The sequence below is a fragment of the Hibiscus syriacus genome, unplaced genomic scaffold, assembly GCF_006381635.1.
Source record: "Hibiscus syriacus cultivar Baekdansim isolate YM2019G1 unplaced genomic scaffold, ASM638163v2 tig00110474_pilon, whole genome shotgun sequence".
NCBI classification, from domain to species: domain Eukaryota; kingdom Viridiplantae; phylum Streptophyta; class Magnoliopsida; order Malvales; family Malvaceae; genus Hibiscus; species Hibiscus syriacus.
The window spans coordinates 931,271-951,577 of NW_024062753.1; the positions used below are offsets into that span (position 1 = coordinate 931,271).

Here is a 20,307-nt window from a genome sequence, read left to right on the forward strand (position 1 = left end):
AATCTCCCACTTGAAGATTTGATTGGAACAATCATATCTTCACACCATTCTTTCTACCTTGCACCATCATGTTGCTTACGTCTCTGACAGACCACAAGAGGATTGACACCAAGTAAATTTATCATCGTTGATCGTCTTCGTCATGAAATCTGCTATGTTGTCTTTGGTATGGATCTTTTGCATATCTACTGTCCCTTCTTCCACCTTTTCACGAATGAAATGATACTGAACTCGTATGTGCTTTGTCCTTGAATGAAATGTTGGATTCCTTGCTAGATGCAAGGCGCTTTGACTGTCACAAAACAGAGAGACATTGTAGCACCCCCAACACGTATCTAACCCGGATACGAGTCCGAAGTGTCACATTGACTTTTCAAACTTTTATTCATATAAAATAGTGAGTAATTTAAAAACTTTGATAACATTTAACTTATTCAAAACGTTTACAAAATGTATCAGAGTTTATACAATTTATATCTTTAGACTACATGCCAACTACACTCTATAAACAGTACATATATTTTCTGATCTGACATTTGGTAAGGAAAACTGACCTGTCTTGCTCCGCATTACTCTTTACTCTTCTCGAAACCTACGTGTGAAACAATCACACGCTAAGTCGAAGACTTAGTGAGGCATAACGACTTATAATGCACTTCATAACATATATCAATACATGCATGTTCTGTTCTATCATGTTATACCAATTTCATGCATTCTTCGTATCATATAAAATCATATCAGATTAATTACAGTAAATACATACATACACATAATTCATCATTAACAGTTTATCATGTAATCACATACTTTTATTGTTAACCTTTTCAATCAAACACTATACACACACAACATCATATGGTTCACGTAACACATTTCAAACCACTTATAAACCCATCGTATACATATCACATTCAATATGCTTGTTTAATCACTTTATTAGCCCATGTACACTAGTGAGAACTTAAGGTATGTGAGTACATTGAGGTTGTGCACACATATGCTGTCACCACAGCTCGATCAATGTCCCGAAGGACCAGTCCATAGATTCCGAAGAACCTAGGTAATCAGTCCATATGTCCCGAAGAACATAGGTAAACAGTCCATATGTCCCGAAGAACATAGGTAAACAGTCCATATGTCCCGAAGAACATAGGTAAACAGTCCATATGTCCCGAAGAACATAGGTAAACCCTCGACCCTTGGCATGCCAACTATACCTCTAGCTCTCATATCACATAACATGGGCATTATCATTTATAACAGTTCACATTACTTATTCATATTCTTTCTCTTATAAACACATATCTTTTCTTTTCAGTCACGTATCACATGTACGTGTAATCATTGATCTCATAATCACATGTTCATTCTCTTCTATCATATACCACATGTATGTGTAAACATATATATAATATCATATGTTCCATGTAATCACATAGATCGTATCAAATAGTTTCTTTCACATATACATGTAATCACTTAGTCTATTTTCATGTAATTATTTTCACTTCTCATATGATTTTATATTCATATCTCACACAGCTCATATCACCTTGCATTGTTTCATATAAACATAGATGTCATATCTTGTTCGCATATATTTTCCTTATAACTCATAGTTCTTTCACATAGCTCATTATCATATTTTCATATCATATATCTTGTAAGAGATTCTTATATCATCATAACATATCACATATTCACATCAACCATATAATACATATATACAATAACATGTCAACACATATAAATCATACACGTATATACTTCTATTTATGAATTCATGCATTTTACTATGGAAATAGACTTGTTGCAAGTCTTATTTCCATTTAACATCATATAATACTAATATGCACTCACCTGGCCTCACTAGTCCATTCCAATCTCTTATCTTCCCTTTTTATCGATCTTACTTGTCAATGATTCCGGAACTCGTTTAGGCTCTGAATCTACATAATTATACATTTTAAGACAATTATTAGATACTTACACCTTGTAATTAGATACTAGCAACTTAAACGAACTTATTAAACCAATATGCACATTTTTCCTTTAGGGGGAATCGGTTCCCTACTATGGGGGTATCGATTCCCTAATGACATTCTGGAAATGTTGTTCGTTTGAAGGGGTATCGGTTCCCCTTGAATGGGTACCGATTCCCCTTGCCCAGAAATCATATTTTCATCCCGAAAATTACTTCATTTTCTCTCAAACACTTCATATATCATCCTATTTTCATTCTTAACTCTAGTACACATACTTAAACCAATATATATTCATTTATTTCATCTTAAACCTCAAAATCCTATCTTCCATATGAGATTCAAAAATCATACCAAAGTTTCAATGTGTTCTAATTCCAATTCTATCACTTCATACTTCTTAATTAGATTGATGACAAGTCAAATTCATCCATAAAACTTCAACAACCATACCATATCAAAATTTCATCTTAAAACTCATATTGCAAATTCCTTCATAATTCCTTTATCTTATTGTTTAAATCCCATATAAGCTTTCCTTAAGCTTATTTAATACCCAAAGAATCAAAACTAAGCTTAAAACTCAAGAATTAACCAACTGAAATTAAACTTACCTTTGCCTTGCTCTCCCACGTATGAAGAAGAAAGGAGAAGAGAACTCTGGATGTTTCTCCAAATTCCCACGTTTATATTACCATAAAAAGAAATATAAAAATCTTTCTGGTCAAATGACCATTTAACCCTTAATTTCCTTTAATAATTACTAATTAACCTTCATCATATACATCCAATAATCATTGAACTATTTCATTCTTATACTTTAGTCACCAAATTCTGAAACTTTACAATTGGGTCACTAACCCGGTATTGAGGATGTTACAGACATACTCTTGATTGTGCCCAAGCTCCTCTAATAGCATCTTCAACCAAATTGTTTCTTTACTGGCTTGTGTAGCTGCTACATATTCTGCATCTGTTATGGATGTAGCCACAATTTACTGCAATTTTGAAACCCAGCTTACAGCTCCACCAGCAACTTTGAACACATATCCTGTAGTAGATTTGCTTTTATCCAAATCCCCTGCATAGTCAGAATCTACATACCCATTAATTAGTAAGTTTGATCTGTAACATAATGCAACATTTGAGGTCCCTTTGATGTATCTCAGGATCCTCTTTACTGTATTCCAATGCTCTTTGTCTGGATTCGCCATGTACCGACTAACCATTCCCACTGCTTGTGCAATGTCTGGTCTTGTGCATATCATAGCGAACATCAAACTTCCCACTGTTGATGCATACGGTACTCGAGACATCTCCATCATCTCTTCTTCATTGGTAGGACTCATACTGGAGGATAATTTGAAGTTAATAGGAAGAGGGGTAGAAATTAACTTACAATCGTGCATCCTGAATCGTGACAAGATCTTCTTCAAGTAATTCTTTTGTGAAAGTCAAATCTTCCTATTACTTCTGTCTCGGTGAATTTGCATCCCTAGAATCTTGTTTGTTGATCCCAAGTCATTCATTTCAAATTCCCTAGCCAGTTGTGCCTTCAATTCTTCAATATGATCTTTGTTGGGTCCTGCAACCAACATATCATCCACATACAACATCAATATAACAAAATCGTTATCACCAGACCTCTTGAAATAAGCACAATGGTCTGCATTAAGTCTGTTGTATCCAATGCACATAATGAAAGAATCAAATCTCTTATACCAACATCTCGGCGACTGCTTTAGACCGTACTGAGATTTGTTCAACCTGCAAACCAAGTTCTTCTTTTCTTCTTCTTCAAAACCTTCAGGCTGGAGCATATAAATCTCTTCTTTAAGATTTCCATGAAGAAAAGCAGTTTTAACATCTAGCTGCTCTAGATGTAAGTTTAATGTAGCACACATCGCCAAAATTATTCGAACTGTTGTTAGTCAAACCATAAGAGAAAATATTTCATTGAAATTAATACATTCTTTTTGAGCATATCATTTGACCACCATTCTTGCACGATACCTCTCAACTTGATCGTCACCGTTTCGCTTGATTTTAAAGACCCATTTGTTACCAATTGGCTTCCTTCCTTGTGGTAGTGGCACAAGGTCCTATGCATTATTTTTATGAAGGGCTTCAATTTCTTCTTGCATCGCCATCATCCACAGTGAAGCATCTGAGCTGTTTATTGCCTCCTGATATGTTAGTGGCTCACCGTCCTCTGTTAAAAGGCAGTATGCAACATTTCCTTCTATAACATAATCTGAGTGCCAATTGGGACGTCTTCTCACACGATCTGATTGACGAGTTATTGGAGCTTCAGAACACTCTGGTTCTTGTTCATCATGTGCTGGTTCTGCTTCAGAAGAATCTCCTTGTTCAACCTCCTTTTCCACATGTATCTGTGTTGTCTCTGACTTTTCAGCGCTATCATCGTCTTCTTTTCTTTGTAGTTTATCTTCTACAAAGATAACATCCCTGCTGATGATCACTTTGCGGGCAGTGGGATCCCACAAGCGATACCCCTTTACTCCATCAGCATACTCCAAGAATTTGCATTTCTTGGATTTTAGATCCAGCTTTGAAATTTCTTGGGAGTTGTACATCACGTACATAATATTTCCAAATACATGGAGGTTTGAATAATCAACTGGTTTACCAGTCCACATCTCCATTGGTGTCTTCAGCTCTATTGTAGTTGATGGAGCTCGATTCACCAAATAACAAGAAATATTGACTGCTTCTGCCCATAATGATTTTTCTAGGCCCACATCCCTCAACATTGCTCTTGTTCTTTATAACAAGGTTCTGTTCATCCGCTCTACCACTCCATTTTGTTGAGGAGTGTTTGCCACTGTGAACTGTCTTTTGATACCTTCTTTCCTGCAAAAGTCATCAAATTCTTCACTTGTGTATTCCCCTCCATTATCTGTTCTGAAACACTTGATTTTATTTCCAGAATCAAGTTCCACCCGCGACTTGAAGTTTTTGAAAGTTGAAAATACGTCTGACTTCTTCTTGATAGGGTATACCCATCATCTCCTGGAGTAGTCATCAATAAATGAGACAAAGTATTTTGCTCCACCTAGGGATGTAACTGGTGCTTGCCATACGTCAGAGTAAACCAATTCTAGAATACTTTTGCCTCTAGAATTTGATTTGTTGAATTTCAACCGGTGTTGCTTACTTGATATGCAATGGTCACACAAAGGAAGTGTTACCTTTGTTAAGCCTAGAATAAGGTTTTGTTCCACAAGGACTTTCATTCCTTGTTCTGACATGTGTCCAAGTTTCTGATGCCATAACATTGCAGAATCTGAACTACATGAGGCAACAGAGGCTTCTGCTTCTAGCAAAGTCTATCCCTTCAGCATATACAAGTTTGCAGCTATCTTTTATCCTTTCAACACCACAAGCGCTCCACGGAACACCTTCATGATTCATTTCCGTGTTTCAATCTTGTTTGTATTATTATCCAACAATCCGTAGGATAATAAATTTTTCTTCAGGCTTTTCACGTGCTGCACATCTCGAACAACTTTAATTGTTCCATCATACATCTTCAATTTGATGGTTCCCACGCCAACGATCTCTAAGGCATGATCATTGCAACTATACACAGATCCTCCTGAGACAGGTTCATAATGATGGAACCATTCTCTTCTTGAGGTCATGTGATATGTTGCTCCCGAATCAATGAGCCATATATCTGCATATCTCTTTCTACCTTCCACGGTGGTTGACGCTTCACAGCATAGACCATCTCCATCATCTAAAGTGTTTGCGGTATTGCCTTGTGGATTGGTGTTTTTATTTAAACTCCAACAATCCTTCTTCAAGTGACCCTTCTTTCCACAGTTGTAGCACTTTAAATTCTTTTTGCTTCTCGACTTTGATCTACCATGTTTGTGACTGCTGCTTTGGCCACGTTCTGTTGATCTTCCTCTCATCGTTGTCAACGCTTCTGCTTGTTGCAGATTTACTTGTCTGTCTTCCTTGTTCTTGCACCGATTTTCTTCTTGTAGAACAGCAGCTGCAACATCATCGAAGACTAGACTGGTGACATTACTGTTTGTCAAGTTGATGATGAGTTGATCATACGAATCACGTAGACTTTGAAGTAGAAGTTCAGCACGTTCTTGTTCTCCTATTTTACAGCTTAAGGATGTAAGCTGAGAAAATAAAGTTTTCAGTATATTTAAGTGCTCCGTCACTGAAGTAGATTCTGACATACGGAGAGTGTACAATTTTATCTTAAGGAAAATTTTATTGTGCAGCTATGTGGCCTCGTACAATTTGGTGAGATGATCCCATATCTCCTTAGCTGTCTTCTCATCCTCGATACTTGACAATACTTCATCTACTAATGCTAGATGAAAGTTTGCCATAGCATTCCCGTCCATTTCGATCCATTTGTTGTCATCTGTGAAATCCACCGGCCTTTCACTGATAGCTGCTAGACAACCATCTTTTCTCATGATGGCATTCATCTTCAATTTCCACAATGAGAAATTTCTCCCATTGAATTTTTCAATATCAAATTTCGTTGCCATAGCTTCTTTTACGAATAGCTCCCACTATTTCACTATCGTGAATAATTCTCTAGAACCTTCAAAGAATGTGTAATAACTTCTTACTTTCTTATGTTGGAGGATCCACCTTTTGGTGGCAACCACAAAGACAATAAGCAGATATTACACACTCAAATATGGCTCGGATACCAATTGTTACGGAAGACGGCTATCAGATATAGCAAAATCGCAACTGATAATTTGAGAAAATAAAAATGAAGATAAAAAGAGACACAAAATTTACGTGGAAAACCCCTAAATAAAATAGGGTAAAAACCACGGGCAATGATAGAAGAATTTCACTATGAGAAAATAGGAATTACAACTTCTCTCGATCTACCAAGGAGAAAACAATGATAATTCTCTCTTGATAAAAAAGAGAAAACAACTCTTAAGAAACTCTCTAAATTATCTCTAGTATTGGAAGAAAGCTAGAATGCTTTGGGATGGTTTTGAAGCCAAATGGGATAGAGTATTTATAGCTAAATCTTAAGGACTTAATCTTGTAAATACACTAAAGTTTATAATTTGACCTTGCTAATTTTCAACCATTTTAGCAGCCCAGTTTGAACCAAAATAGCAGCCAGCTGCTGCAACTTAAATTGTCAATTATTTTCAACAGGATTACTGTGAAAATGACAAACAGGAAGAGAAAAGAATTGATGGAAACTGCGAATATGTAATGTCCAAAAAGTGTGCGATTTACATAAGAGCGATGATGACGAGAGAAAATTCGATAAGGTAAGGTTGCGATGAGCACAATTACATTGGGAGTTTGAACAAATCATCATACGAGTGGCAATGGTATTGTGACCCGTAAAGAAATGATTTGGAAATATTAAAACATACGAGAAGTGAAGAAGATGTTGCACAATGAATGAGGTGATTTTCCCCAAATATCACCCTTTGAAACTTTATTTCCCTGTCAGACACCCTTTCATCTTTATTTCCTGATCTAACATCATTTGCAGGAAGACGCGGCTCATACATCTTGCCTTACGCTGATGTGGCGTCACGTGTTAAAAGGCGTGGCACGACCCATGCACCACGCCTTGCTAAACGTGTAAAAAATTAAGTGCTAATTTTGTAAATATATAATTAATTTATGTTAATGTGATATTTATGTAAAAACGTCAACTTTGTTTATTTATTTATTTTTGTGTGTAAAAAGAATTATACATTAAAATCTTTAAATATTCTTTTGAAAATTATTTTATAACTCGATTTTTTTTATTTTTGTATGAAATTACACAATACGTATAATATAATATATGAAAACTTTAAGTGTAAATAATTTAAAATATGAATAATTTTATAAAAATTTTATAACTAGTATATCAAAATACACAAAATGATTAAGATGCAGTGATGAAGATAAGAAAGCAAATGTTAAAGAATAAGTTGTTCAAATCAAATTCAACTAAAATTTGTTAAGTTCAACAAGTTGCACACACCTCATACGTTACTGCTCATTTACCATCTCGCAAAAGCTGTGGTAGTAATTTATATTTCTTATATACAGACTTTTATTTCTAAACTTCTTTGCTTCCTCAATTGTAATTAAAAATGAATAAATATTATTAATTGTTGTTAAAAATAATAATTAATGAATAATAATTCATTTGATCCCTCAATTGTAATTAAAATTTTATTTTTATATTTTTAAACAATAAATATTAAAAGTCAATAATTTTTTCAAAAATATATGAAATTTATAATTTTTTAAATTATACAATATTTATTATCATCATTATTTTGTAAAAGAAATACTAGTTATAAAACTTTTATAAAATTATTTATATTTTAAATTACTTACACGCAAAGTTTTTCTACACTAGATTATACATATTTTGTAATTTTATGAAAAAAATCAAAATTTATCGAGTTATAAAATAATTTTTAAAAGAATATTTAAAGATTTTAATGTAGAAAGTTTTTTATGCACACACAAAATAAATAAATAAAGTTGATATTTTTACATAAATATCACAAAAACATAAATTAATTACATATTTAATACTATTTTAAAAATATTTATAAAATTAACGCTCAATTTTTTACACGTTTAACAAGACGCGGTGCATGGCCCGTGCCTTTTTACGCGTGGCATATACTGCGCCTTCATGCAAATAGTGTTAGATCAAAAAATAAAAATAAAAAGATATCTAACAAGAAAATAAAGTTTCAAAGGATGATTTTTAGGAAAAACCGCCCAACAAGACTATAAATTTAAAAATCATTTCATAATAATTCGTTAACTTTAAAGATTATTTTATAATAACTTAATAAATTCTATTGACTATTTATAACAATTTGAGAAGGCTAATATTCGTTCTGTAATATTTAAAAGATTATTGATTAAAAGAGCATTCTTAAAGAAATTTCACTGACCTCTAATATTTCCAAATATCATCTATCAAAGAGATATTTTTAAGTTTTCAAATAATAATTAATACCTAAAAAGAAAAAAAACAATTATTTATTTAGGTCGATGCTGTCAAGCCAGCCTGGCGGTAACATTTTGAAATTCGAAAATGCAGTGGTTACAGAAACAAAATCACTTCCTCATTATAAATATGCTTATTCACCCCCTTGTCCTCCACATCTATATCATCTTGTCTCTCCCGAAGGTGTCTTGATAAACGCCTTTGATTTAATTCTTCTCTCTGATTTTTAAATTTTCTTAAGCGAAAATGAGAGAGTGCATCTCAGTTCACATCGGTCAGGCCGGTATTCAGGTTGGAAATGCCTGCTGGGAGCTTTACTGTCTCGAGCACGGTATTCAGGTATTTTTTTATATATTGTTTTAAGATTAGATGCTAAATCTTCGTTGCCTTTTGTTTTGACTCAGATCTGCGTTTCATTGTACTTAATGTGAATGTAGTTAGTTTTATTTCGTTCAGATCTATGTTTTCAGCCTTTAAATCTAATGATATGCTTTTTTGAAACTGTGTCCTTTTCATCAGCTTAGATTCGTTAATTATTTTATGCATTTGGTTGATATTCCGTTAAATCTGAGAATGCCTTGGTCTTCGTTATTCATGTTTTTTTCCCTCATCTGTTAGGCTATGTATTTTATCAGATCTGGCTAACATTTGTTTGAATCTGATAATCTTCAGTGTTCACCCCCCCTTTAAATCTACATTAATTTCTAGTTTCCCCTAAAGTTGTTTGTATGTAAAGCATTTCGAGTGTTAGTGATTACCTAGATTCATTAGAAGTTTTATTTTATCAGATCTGGCTAATCTCTGTTTGGATCTTTAAAATTAAGGTGGTTTCTGATTCAGATCTGAATGATAATTAGTTTATTATAAAGTTTTGAAAATGTAAATCATTTGGAGTCTTAGTTAATTTCCAGTTCCATACGGAGGTTTATCCATCTATTGATGTTTAGTTTTGGGATCTAAGTTTTGGTCACTGAATAACGAATGGTTGCGTTTCTGTATTGAACAGCCTGATGGCCAGATGCCGAGCGACAAAACTGTTGGCGGAGGTGATGATGCTTTCAACACCTTTTTCAGTGAAACTGGAGCTGGGAAGCACGTCCCTCGTGCTGTCTTCGTGGATCTTGAGCCCACCGTTATTGATGAAGTGAGGACTGGTGCTTACCGCCAGCTTTTCCACCCAGAGCAACTCATCAGCGGCAAGGAAGATGCAGCCAATAACTTTGCCCGTGGCCACTACACCAGTACATTCTTTTAACCTAATTTCATTGTTTTATTTGGCACGAAGTTTAACCAATTTCTTGTAATGTATCTAAAATTTGTTGGTTTCTTCTTTCAGTTGGCAAGGAGATTGTTGATCTGTGCTTGGACCGCATAAGGAAACTAGCTGATAACTGCACTGGTCTACAAGGGTTCCTTGTTTTCAATGCTGTCGGCGGTGGCACTGGATCTGGTCTTGGCTCGCTTCTTTTGGAGCGTTTGTCTGTTGATTATGGTAAGAAATCCAAGCTGGGTTTCACCGTGTACCCATCTCCTCAGGTTTCCACCTCCGTTGTTGAGCCCTACAACAGTGTTCTCTCAACTCACTCCCTTTTGGAGCACACTGATGTTGCTGTTCTCCTTGACAATGAGGCAATTTATGACATTTGCAGGCGGTCTCTTGACATTGAGCGCCCAACCTACACCAATCTTAACCGCCTTGTCTCTCAGGTATAAATTCTGGCCGCACAATATTAATTTAATTTGGTCATTTTTGAGTTATGTTAAAACATTTTGGGTTTAATATGTGATATCTTTCTGTTGTGATTCAGGTGATTTCCTCCTTGACCGCCTCGCTTAGGTTCGATGGTGCCTTGAACGTTGATGTGAACGAGTTCCAAACCAATTTGGTCCCGTACCCAAGGATCCATTTCATGCTTTCTTCATATGCGCCCGTCATCTCTGCTGAGAAAGCTTATCATGAGCAGCTCTCTGTGTCTGAAATCACTAACAGCGCCTTTGAGCCTTCATCAATGATGGCCAAGTGTGATCCACGCCACGGAAAATACATGGCATGCTGTTTGATGTACCGTGGTGATGTTGTCCCTAAGGACGTCAATGCTGCTGTTACAACCATCAAGACCAAGCGCACCATTCAGTTTGTTGACTGGTGCCCGACCGGATTCAAGTGTGGTATCAACTACCAGCCACCCAGTGTTGTTCCTGGCGGTGACCTTGCCAAGGTCCAGAGAGCCGTCTGCATGATTTCAAACTCGACCAGTGTTGCTGAAGTGTTCTCTCGTATTGATCATAAGTTCGATCTCATGTATGCTAAGCGTGCCTTTGTGCACTGGTATGTGGGTGAGGGTATGGAAGAAGGAGAATTCTCGGAGGCTCGCGAGGATTTGGCTGCATTGGAGAAGGATTATGAAGAAGTCGGTGCTGAGTCAGGTGAGAATGATGAGGATGGGGACGAAGAGTATTAAATGAACGGTGCAAGTGTGTGTAAGTGCGAGAGCGCCTTTTCTCTGTCATGTTTTGTTTGCTTTTATGAACTTCGAAGCTTGTCTAATATTGTATGTTTACTATGTGTTTCTTGTTGAAACTTAAATCTGAAACATGATATGGTTTTATATAATATTTTTAAGGCATGAGTTTATCAGCGCATCACGAGTAACATAATTTAAACATAAACATGAGTACATAACTATAATACATTAAGACGATTAAATAATATAAACACGAGAATGAGAAAAAAAAAGATGCTCTGGCACACGATTCGTCAAGTCTGTTCTCGTTTATTTTGATAAATTTTGTTCTGTATTTATTTGGTTGATTCGTTTAGTGTTGGAAATTATATATTGGCAAAATTATTAATTATTAAAAATTATGTTAGCAAATAATTTAAATGTACGATATTACATATTGGAAAGAGATTCAGTTATATCAAAATAAAATTAAAATAATTTATATTATTTCAGAATTTTTTATATAATTTTAACGTTTTATTTTTATAAAGTATTTTAATGTATATCAATTTCAAATCAATCCCATATTTACAAATCAATAATGAAACTGAGTGTCTTATTTCCTTGGGTCTGTCTGACCTCACGGTGGGAGTTTTGGGTGTGACATTTAACAACAAATTCAATAAATGCAAGTGCACCACTTGTTTTCGAAAAGGTACGCGTCCGTTGTTTATTTCAGGAGTGAGTTGTTTCTCATTATAACTCGGAAGAAAAGAATGCACAATCCCCCAATGGCTTCGGAATAAATTTAAAATAATCACTGTAACAGTTCGGTGATTCATTGGTACATCAATTTTTTTTGAATAAGTGATGAGGTCGAAGCTAGTACATCAATGTTTTATGCGGTTGAAGTCAATACATTAATGTTTTGTGTCTATAAAATTGTCCAAAAACACCTCGAACAAAAATACCTTGAAGATCAATCGGAGGCGAATCAAAAATCGTTGGAGAAGCAGCATGAGAATATGTTAGTTTGGTCATAAAGTCTGCTGCTATATTTCTCGTCGAATTAGCTTGGAACCCACGAACCAAGCTTTAGCACATAATGCAACAATAGATCTAACTAGAGAAAAAGGATTCTCGGACGCCGGTGGGGACAAGAGATCACGAACCTCCGCATTATCCGTTTGAACCATAAGATGCTCAAAACCATTTGCCCAAGCCAACGTCAAAGCCTCGTAAATACTCCAGAGTTCTGCGTGAATAACCGAAGATATACCCAGGTGTTTGTTGAAAGTCAAAAGAAAATTACCTTCGTGGTCCCTAAAAATACCCCCTGCAACACCAATATTAAAGAAATGGGAGAGTCCCATCACAATTCAAGCAAATCCGGTAAGGGGAGGGGGGTTCCATTGGACATCAAGAGCACTCATGGAAATACCTGGAGAAGTCATGGAATTATAATACTGCTTTGCCCAAGAGATGCTTTGATGTAACAAGCAATCTTGGCGGCTCACCTGGGAATGAAAAATAAAATTATTCCTTTGCTTCCTGACATGCCACACAATGGAGGAGAAAAGAATTGAACAAGGAAAGAGCAAGTCAAAGGAAAGAGCAAATCCGTTCCGGGACTTGGAGTTTCCAAATCAGCTTCCAACGTCAGTCCTTAACGCTCCAATTTGGTTTTGCAATATGGTTATATGCGCCCTTAACAGTGAATTTACGATTGGAGTCAACATTCCAGTAACAAAAGTGTGAACCAAGAGAAGTGGATGGTGTTGGAATATTTTCCAGCTAAGGCCAGGCAATCGGCTGGAGGTGTTGTCTCAACAAAGGCCAGTTCCAATAATCATTACCAAAGCAAATATTACTAAGTTTAAGGTTGGTGTCTAATGTGATTCTTTAATTAGCCCATCGAAATAAAGGACCAATCTCTGACACCCAATTATCGGTCCAGAAATCAACAATGTAGCATATAATCATTGTTAATTTATATTTAATTTTTGATAAGTTTAATTCCAATTAAAACTTAAGTCTATTAATTACTGGTTAAATTTCAATTTTATGGTTTAATGCCCAAACATCACACCAACGCCTTGGAATTAGCCAAAATTTCACAGAAAAGTAAATTAAAACCACTCATATTTCAAGCCAACTTGGCAACGAATTGGCGGATAAAGAGCATGAAATTATAGGGACACTTAGACGTGTTCATGACCTGCATGAACTGAATCGTATCAATTTGTCACCGGCAATTATTTTGTATACAGTACATTGCTACCTAAAACAACAAAACTATTATGATTAAACCTAAAACCTTCAAGATAATTCAATAATAACTATGTCAACCAAATCAAACTAAATCATTAAAATAGTACCAATGTACAAATCCGAGTTTAGAAACGCCTGTATTTTTTTGGGTTACTAAAACAAATAAAAGATAAGTTGATAATTCAATGTAATAAATAAATTTATTTCATTTTTCAGGGGGGGGGGGACAAATATTGACATCATATACAGCTATGTACATGGTTTTATACAAAATATACATTTATTTCTTCAGTCCACTTACCAAAAGGGACACCACCTGTAATACAAAAAGAAGAAAAAGCAGCAATAAGTTATTCCTCATCGTGCAAATGCATGCATAGACATGTTATACATAATTATGCTCATGCAACTGTTTTTTCAGAAGCCCCAGTTTCCGATAGTTGACATTTTCGGAACCAACCGAATCTGAGTAACAGTGCATATATATATTCAATTACACGTTAAAACTAATCACTGATTTATGATCATTTGATGAATATAAATGGATGAATGAGAATAAAAGTTTATTCATTTACATTACCCATATTTTTGTATCCATAAAAATCTCATTCTTAATTGTTAATCTCAATCATCTATTTTCATCCATCCAAAATCCTAATCAAATATATATATATAAATAGATGTGATTATTATTCGATACACATGCAATGAAAAAATAATAATTTTGCAAGCAGTGTCCGGTTGATATCAAGTGTATTTAAAAATCGAAAGAATAAATCATAGAACACTTGACATCAACTGAACACAGCTTGTAGAATTATTTTTTTCCACTACGATGTATCAAATAATAACTCGTATATAAATACACACAGTTGGGGTAAAAAGGGCAAGGAAAGAGAAACAGAAGGAAGAGGATCATACCCAACATAGTTCTGGCACAAATTTTCATGGGAGGTAGCTTGGATGATTAGCTTTTGAACTTGCAGTTTAACAGATAACCCGTGTTCCACTTCTCGATTATCTCCAGAAATTAAGGTGTTGTGGTCTACTGCATGTTGGATATTAGAAGAGGTTGATGGTATCGAAGAGCAAGATGAAAAATCGCGTCCCGTGAGTTTGTTACTCATACGTGCCATAACCACCACAGCCCGCTCATTCAAAACCTCATTAGCATCACCAAGTTGATTAACGGCCTGTGATGGCACCACATTGGTTTTAGACCATCATAGTATATTTACATCTATGAAAAGATAAATTGCAGTTATTGAGATATGGAGAAAAAAAAACCTGAAGAAGTTCCCGTTCCCGAGCCCCCCGCTGAGGATGTGCAAGCTCTTTACTCGGAGCAGTTTCTTCGGTGTTTACAGCGGCAGCACCATGTGTACTCGTGAAAATTGACATTTGTGGGACTTCATTGAAATTGAAAAGACGCCAATTGATGAGAGGATCGTGAACAAATGCCTGAACAACAGTTGATTTACAAAGTCAACTTCAGTCGATTTTTATACATAAACAAGAAAACAGATGCTTCGTTTAAAATACATCACTGCTGCAGTACTACATTTCACTTTCTATTATTCAAGCTATAATGGAACAAAACGAAAAAAGATATATATCGAAGTTCAGAGGTTCATACCTCCATCATAGCCATAACACTATCCTTATTTGACCGGAGAACTTGCATCACATTTTCACATGTTGATCGGAAATTGCCCTCGATACCACCGACTTCCATGGCTTTCACAAGCATTCTAGTCAAACGGAAAGGAACCTGCATGAAGAATTTCAACACAACAGACATCAGCAAACTTTGTGCAGAGGGACGCAACTTCAACCCCCCACTCAGACCAATGCCAAAAAAAACTTTGTAACCGTTTCGATGGACATGCCTTTTCAGGGAACTTTTCCCGGTTCATAGACGCTTCGAAACAGTCTCCAAAATCAATGTGCAAGATCTTTCCACTGCAAAACAGTATCATGTCATGATTCTGAAATACATACATTTTTATAACTACCAACTAATATACAGTTTTCCCCCATACCTAGACCGGCGTAGCATGAGATTACTTGGGTGACGATCTCCTAAGCCAAGGAGATAACCAACCTGAAACAAAAGCCATGCATCATATCATTGCATACGGGACACAGTAAAAAATATTTAATAAAAAAGATAGAGAGAGGACTCATACAACAAACATAAGAGTGAAAGATACTATACTGCTAGATGCTTGCGGTAATCAAGGATGCGCCACAAAACAACTTAAGGACATACCATGCTCATTACAGCTAAACTTCGAGTATAATTTGTCCTCCTCTCTAGCCACACCTCAGAAGTACGACTTTTTAACCAAAGAACCTATCAAAAGCCAGATTCATTAAAATTGAAATAAGTTGATCAATATGAAAGGATGAGTACAATATTACAAGCACATACTTTAGCCAGATCATTTCCTTCAGTATTTTGTAGAGCATACTCAAATACTTCGACTTTAGAAATGAGTGGTAAATGGTCATAATCCGGTGCAAAACTTAGCATAAATTTGTGCTCCTGATTTAGGGTGATCTGAATCCATGAAGCATGGTTAAAGTTAAATGTGATTTAATTGATACAAAGTGCCACCAACTACGAGAAAAGAACCAAAATAAAGTAATCAGTGAACTTCAACCAACCCTTCTGGCATCTCTGTACTCTCTTATGAGCTGGTGTAAGGTATCACAATTAGGGACCCATCCAATCAACCCACTGTTTGGAGATAGAGGTATGACATCATATCGCTGAATAGACAGATCTTTCTCTGCAGTTTTTCTAGAGTTTGCCAGCAGAGTGTTCACTAAGCCAAATAGCTGATAAAATCGCAACAGATGAAATTATGAAAAATAGTAAATTATAGTAATATTTAAGATAACATAAGGAATTTAAGACTCCAAACATCAGCAAAGGAACTGTAGAATCATCAAGCTTGCATGAAAGTGAAACACAAAGGGGAATGGAAAAGAAAAGAAAGTAGAAACTACCTGCATGACACGCTCATCTTGGCGAAGATCTTCGTGTCCTTTTAATAAGAAGGCATAATCTTCACCATCACTTCCATGAATAGTCAATTTCCGAGGTCGCTGTTTGGAAGTTATGACATCAAGTTGATGTGCAAATGATGCTATCGTTACCACAGGTGATTCTGACAATCAAAAGAGGGGTTCACTTTAGTTAGGGTAGCCAGTATTTAATAAATAAAAAAAGGGATAATTGGGGGATAAGGAAAGGATGCTGGGGTTTGAACTCTAGTTCTAATGCCACACAAACTTCTTGCAACTAGGCCAAGAGAGCAGGGCAGTCAGGTTCATACCAAGAGATAAATTCAAAATAACCATTATGCTTACCCGCACGGTAAGTCCCAGGTACAGCGAGCTCCAGATCACGGCATTCTACCAACTCGGGAGAAACAGACTGCAGAATATACAGTGAAAAGTTAGCATAGTTGCATTAATGAATTGAGAAGAAATACAGAGATCGATATTTGCCTGCAGGTCCAGGGTAGTAAGACTTTGAAGTTGCTTGTCTATTCTCCTGAAAACATGATAATAGAGATCCCATGCCTGATGAATTCAAAAAATAATTAGGAGACATACACTGCTTCTGGAAAGCCGAAAAGAATACAGAACAGACAAACCAGTAGCATATTGCCATATACTAATTAGCAACACCAACCACAAGTAATAATATTGCTCACCCAATAAATAGAACAATTTCTCATACCCACACATCACATAGGAAATGAATCAAATATATGTAAAATCTAAGAATTTAGTCATCAAAGATGTCTTACCTGAGTAAGCTCAGCATCTTTTCCAGTTCTCTTATATTTCATGCAGCACTCATAGGCCTGAGACAAGTCATGATGGTATGCCTGCAATACAATGAAACTAAAATGAATTAACTGAATGCACACACAGGAAATCTCAAAAAGCATGGAGGACTCCAATATATCGCGCGGGGTTGGGGGGGGACACATAGCAGAAGTATAAACAACTCGGTCATTAATTATGATAATAAAACCCCGAAAGAAAGGAATGAGATTAACATGCATCTGTTAATGAACAAATCCCATGGGGAGATAAGATAATAGCAGAGAAATAGATAAAACCTCAATGAATGCTCTCTCCTTTATAGTAGTATTGTCCCTCATAGCCCCTTCCTCGAGCATCTCATGTAAAGGCTCCAAGACTTTCAGCATCCCTTCAATGTTATGTTCACCAAAGTATAGACGACTAGCTTCTTCCAGCCCCTCATGCCATAATTCATGCCAAAGTATTGCAACCCTGATTAGTTCCTTTGAAACCAATTGTGCCTGTGCACATGTCAAATCTATTTATAGATCAAATGGCTAAGACAGATAAATCAAAGCAAAAGATAAACTGATTTTAATTATTCAACCTGATCCACAAGTACACCACTATGCTGACGCACTTTGTCAACCACTTCTTGAGCAGCTGCTTTACGCAAATTGCTTATGGATTTACAGGCAACAAGAAGAGGGTACATAAGAGCCTGGGGAAGAATTAAATCAGTTTAGCAAATGAAATAGCTCAAAATATTTTGAATTAAGGCCGCTACAGCACCAACAGCTCCAATTTTGACGCAGAACATAAATAATTAAAGCAAACCTGGGGATGACTTTGACCAATTCGCACCAAAAGTGATTGAATGAGTTCTCTCACAGCATGGTTATTTGAATGTATTCTAGCGATTATTTGCGGTAAAACAGCCAACCATGTGTTGATATTAACTTGGGCAAATCCTATCTGTAAGGCCTTTTGAACTTCTGCAGTTGCTCCATGGTTAAACCACAGAGTAAGGAGCCGAAGTATATCCTGAAAGAAAAAAATCAGAATTTAAGAACAACGTTTGGAAGGCCATGACAAAGTTATCAAATAGAAGCTAAGAAGATAAATAAAAATAGGTCAGATCCCAACGAACACAGTGAAATAAAATTGTAAATGACATTATTAAATTTTTTATGCTATTTTTTTTTATAAGAAGATAGGCCTCGTTAAAAAACCTCTTCATAATTAATGGAACACCATAAGGTGCTCCTTAATCAGCGGAAGGAGGAAAAGAGTGCCTTATAATTCATAAAAATGACATTGTATACTCAGTTATATACCTGTAGACTGTCATCAACACCTTTTGCATTTGCTGCACAGGCTATTGAATGAAAATATCCATTGACAGCTGAAACAACAAACTGAGAGGCAATGGCTGGATAACCTCTTAGAGTGTGAGACATGACAGCTGTATTGAACAATGCCCATGCGTGCCATGCTTTTGCCCATTTTGGTGCGAACTGAGTGGCATTCCCAAATGCTGAAAGGATTTCTGCACCAAAAAAGACCAAGAAAAAATTTCATAACTTTTGCATTTAAGAACCCATAAGTCTTTTATTTGGTTACACTAATCATTCGGTGAAAAGGAGAATAAAAGCTGCAAATGAACAAGATATCAAGTTCTTAGTATTAACTACCTTGTATTGAATCATCATCCAATCCAGGTGACAGTGTCCACTGCCAAGATCCTAGTTTAAGATGCACACGGGCCAGAAGTGGAACATTTGCATTACCACTAATTGAAGCAGTTGATTGAATGGATTGGACATTTGGGGAGATTGTAAGCTCTCTAGCCAGATTCTGTTACGGTGATTTTCCATCATTGGTTTTAGAAAAATGCAACATAGAAATGGGTAGTGAACGCCAGCAGAAAGATGTATTCGTTATGGATATGCATGAAAGATGAGAAAAAGGACAAGTGAACTTGGCTGAAATTGCCAAAATGGATATACCTGAAGCCTGGAAAATGCTTCCTTTCGTTTAAGATCATCTCCAAGTGACCATTGATATTTTAAGTAAGCCAGCATTACTTGAGGGGGACCATGATATCTTACATTTTCGGGAGAAGTTTCAGGATCATACTGAGTACCATCCAGCATCCAGAAGAAAAAAAATTTAAAGAAACCAAATATGATTTTGCATTCTGGCAGCTTAAGAAAATATAAGCAGTACAGACCTGTAGAAGCTTAATTAAGGTTGACCTAGCCTGACTTATCCTTCCATTCTGCCGACAAAGAGAAGCAAACTTGAGCCAGGTTTCAATGTCCTCTGTTGGAGGTAGAACAAGAGCTCTAACAGCCAAAAGCGCTTGCCAGACCTGCATATTTGAATAGAAACCAGCTCTCAAGCGAGAGAAGCAAGTGATACACTCTACCATCTAAAAGTTTTCTTTCATGTATAATTTCAGCAGCACAAACAGTTTTGCTTCAATAAGCTATGATAGAAAATTGCCTCTTAGTCACAACACATAACTACCACATAATAGAAATCTGTGTATTGCAGTACAACTGTCAGTAAGGCACAGATTCAGGTGCCACCCTAACAGAAATCTAGACTATATTAAATCTTCCATGTCAGTGTGTGTAACTCGGATTCATGTGGGCAAGTATTAGATCTGTACATGTATCTGGCACAGGTATGTTCATTTGGAAGGTTTAGAAGGCAATATCCATGTACCCATGTATGGAAATGATACAAACACAGGCGTCAGACACGT

The 20,307-nt window shown here is 36.0% G+C and overlaps 2 protein-coding genes across 4 annotated transcripts in view; one reads left to right on the top strand and one right to left on the bottom strand.

Moving 5' to 3' along the window:
• Nucleotides 1–9,151: 9,151 nt before the first annotated feature.
• On the top strand, nucleotides 9,152–11,581 carry LOC120128096 (tubulin alpha-4 chain-like). The gene is made up of 4 exons (XM_039145882.1): nucleotides 9,152–9,333; nucleotides 10,001–10,235; nucleotides 10,331–10,701; nucleotides 10,803–11,581. The coding sequence occupies exons 1-4, from the start codon at nucleotides 9,241–9,243 to the stop codon at nucleotides 11,454–11,456; spliced, it is 1,353 nt and encodes a 450-aa protein (XP_039001813.1). The 5' UTR covers nucleotides 9,152–9,240; the 3' UTR covers nucleotides 11,457–11,581.
• Nucleotides 11,582–13,782: 2,201 nt separating this feature from the next.
• The window catches only part of LOC120128062 (serine/threonine-protein kinase TOR-like), a 28,822-nt gene continuing 22,297 nt past the window's right edge, over nucleotides 13,783–20,307 (bottom strand). For all 3 annotated transcript variants that reach the window (XM_039145845.1, XM_039145846.1, XM_039145847.1), the window contains 20 exons: nucleotides 19,768–19,908; nucleotides 19,544–19,672; nucleotides 19,229–19,391; nucleotides 18,872–19,083; nucleotides 18,372–18,578; nucleotides 18,142–18,255; nucleotides 17,852–18,055; nucleotides 17,534–17,614; nucleotides 17,229–17,303; nucleotides 17,088–17,154; nucleotides 16,725–16,885; nucleotides 16,380–16,553; nucleotides 16,144–16,272; nucleotides 15,982–16,065; nucleotides 15,752–15,813; nucleotides 15,599–15,671; nucleotides 15,346–15,480; nucleotides 14,997–15,170; nucleotides 14,631–14,902; nucleotides 13,783–14,025 (listed from right to left, as the gene is read on the bottom strand). In XM_039145845.1, the coding sequence (XP_039001776.1) occupies nucleotides 14,007–14,025; nucleotides 14,631–14,902; nucleotides 14,997–15,170; nucleotides 15,346–15,480; nucleotides 15,599–15,671; nucleotides 15,752–15,813; nucleotides 15,982–16,065; nucleotides 16,144–16,272; nucleotides 16,380–16,553; nucleotides 16,725–16,885; nucleotides 17,088–17,154; nucleotides 17,229–17,303; nucleotides 17,534–17,614; nucleotides 17,852–18,055; nucleotides 18,142–18,255; nucleotides 18,372–18,578; nucleotides 18,872–19,083; nucleotides 19,229–19,391; nucleotides 19,544–19,672; nucleotides 19,768–19,908 (2,676 nt within the window). In that variant the 3' untranslated portion in view covers nucleotides 13,783–14,006. The remainder of the gene's footprint in view (nucleotides 14,026–14,630; nucleotides 14,903–14,996; nucleotides 15,171–15,345; nucleotides 15,481–15,598; nucleotides 15,672–15,751; nucleotides 15,814–15,981; nucleotides 16,066–16,143; nucleotides 16,273–16,379; nucleotides 16,554–16,724; nucleotides 16,886–17,087; nucleotides 17,155–17,228; nucleotides 17,304–17,533; nucleotides 17,615–17,851; nucleotides 18,056–18,141; nucleotides 18,256–18,371; nucleotides 18,579–18,871; nucleotides 19,084–19,228; nucleotides 19,392–19,543; nucleotides 19,673–19,767; nucleotides 19,909–20,307) is intronic.

Excerpts from the sequence above, each read along its gene's own strand:
- LOC120128096 (XM_039145882.1), top strand. The coding sequence starts at position 9,241 with ATGAGAGAGTGCATCTCAGTTCACATCGGTCAGGCCGGTATTCAGGTT. Across the intron at positions 9,334-10,000 it reads GTCTCGAGCACGGTATTCAG|CCTGATGGCCAGATGCCGAG; the intron begins GTATTTTTTTAT and ends TGTATTGAACAG. Across the intron at positions 10,702-10,802 it reads TTAACCGCCTTGTCTCTCAG|GTGATTTCCTCCTTGACCGC; the intron begins GTATAAATTCTG and ends GTTGTGATTCAG.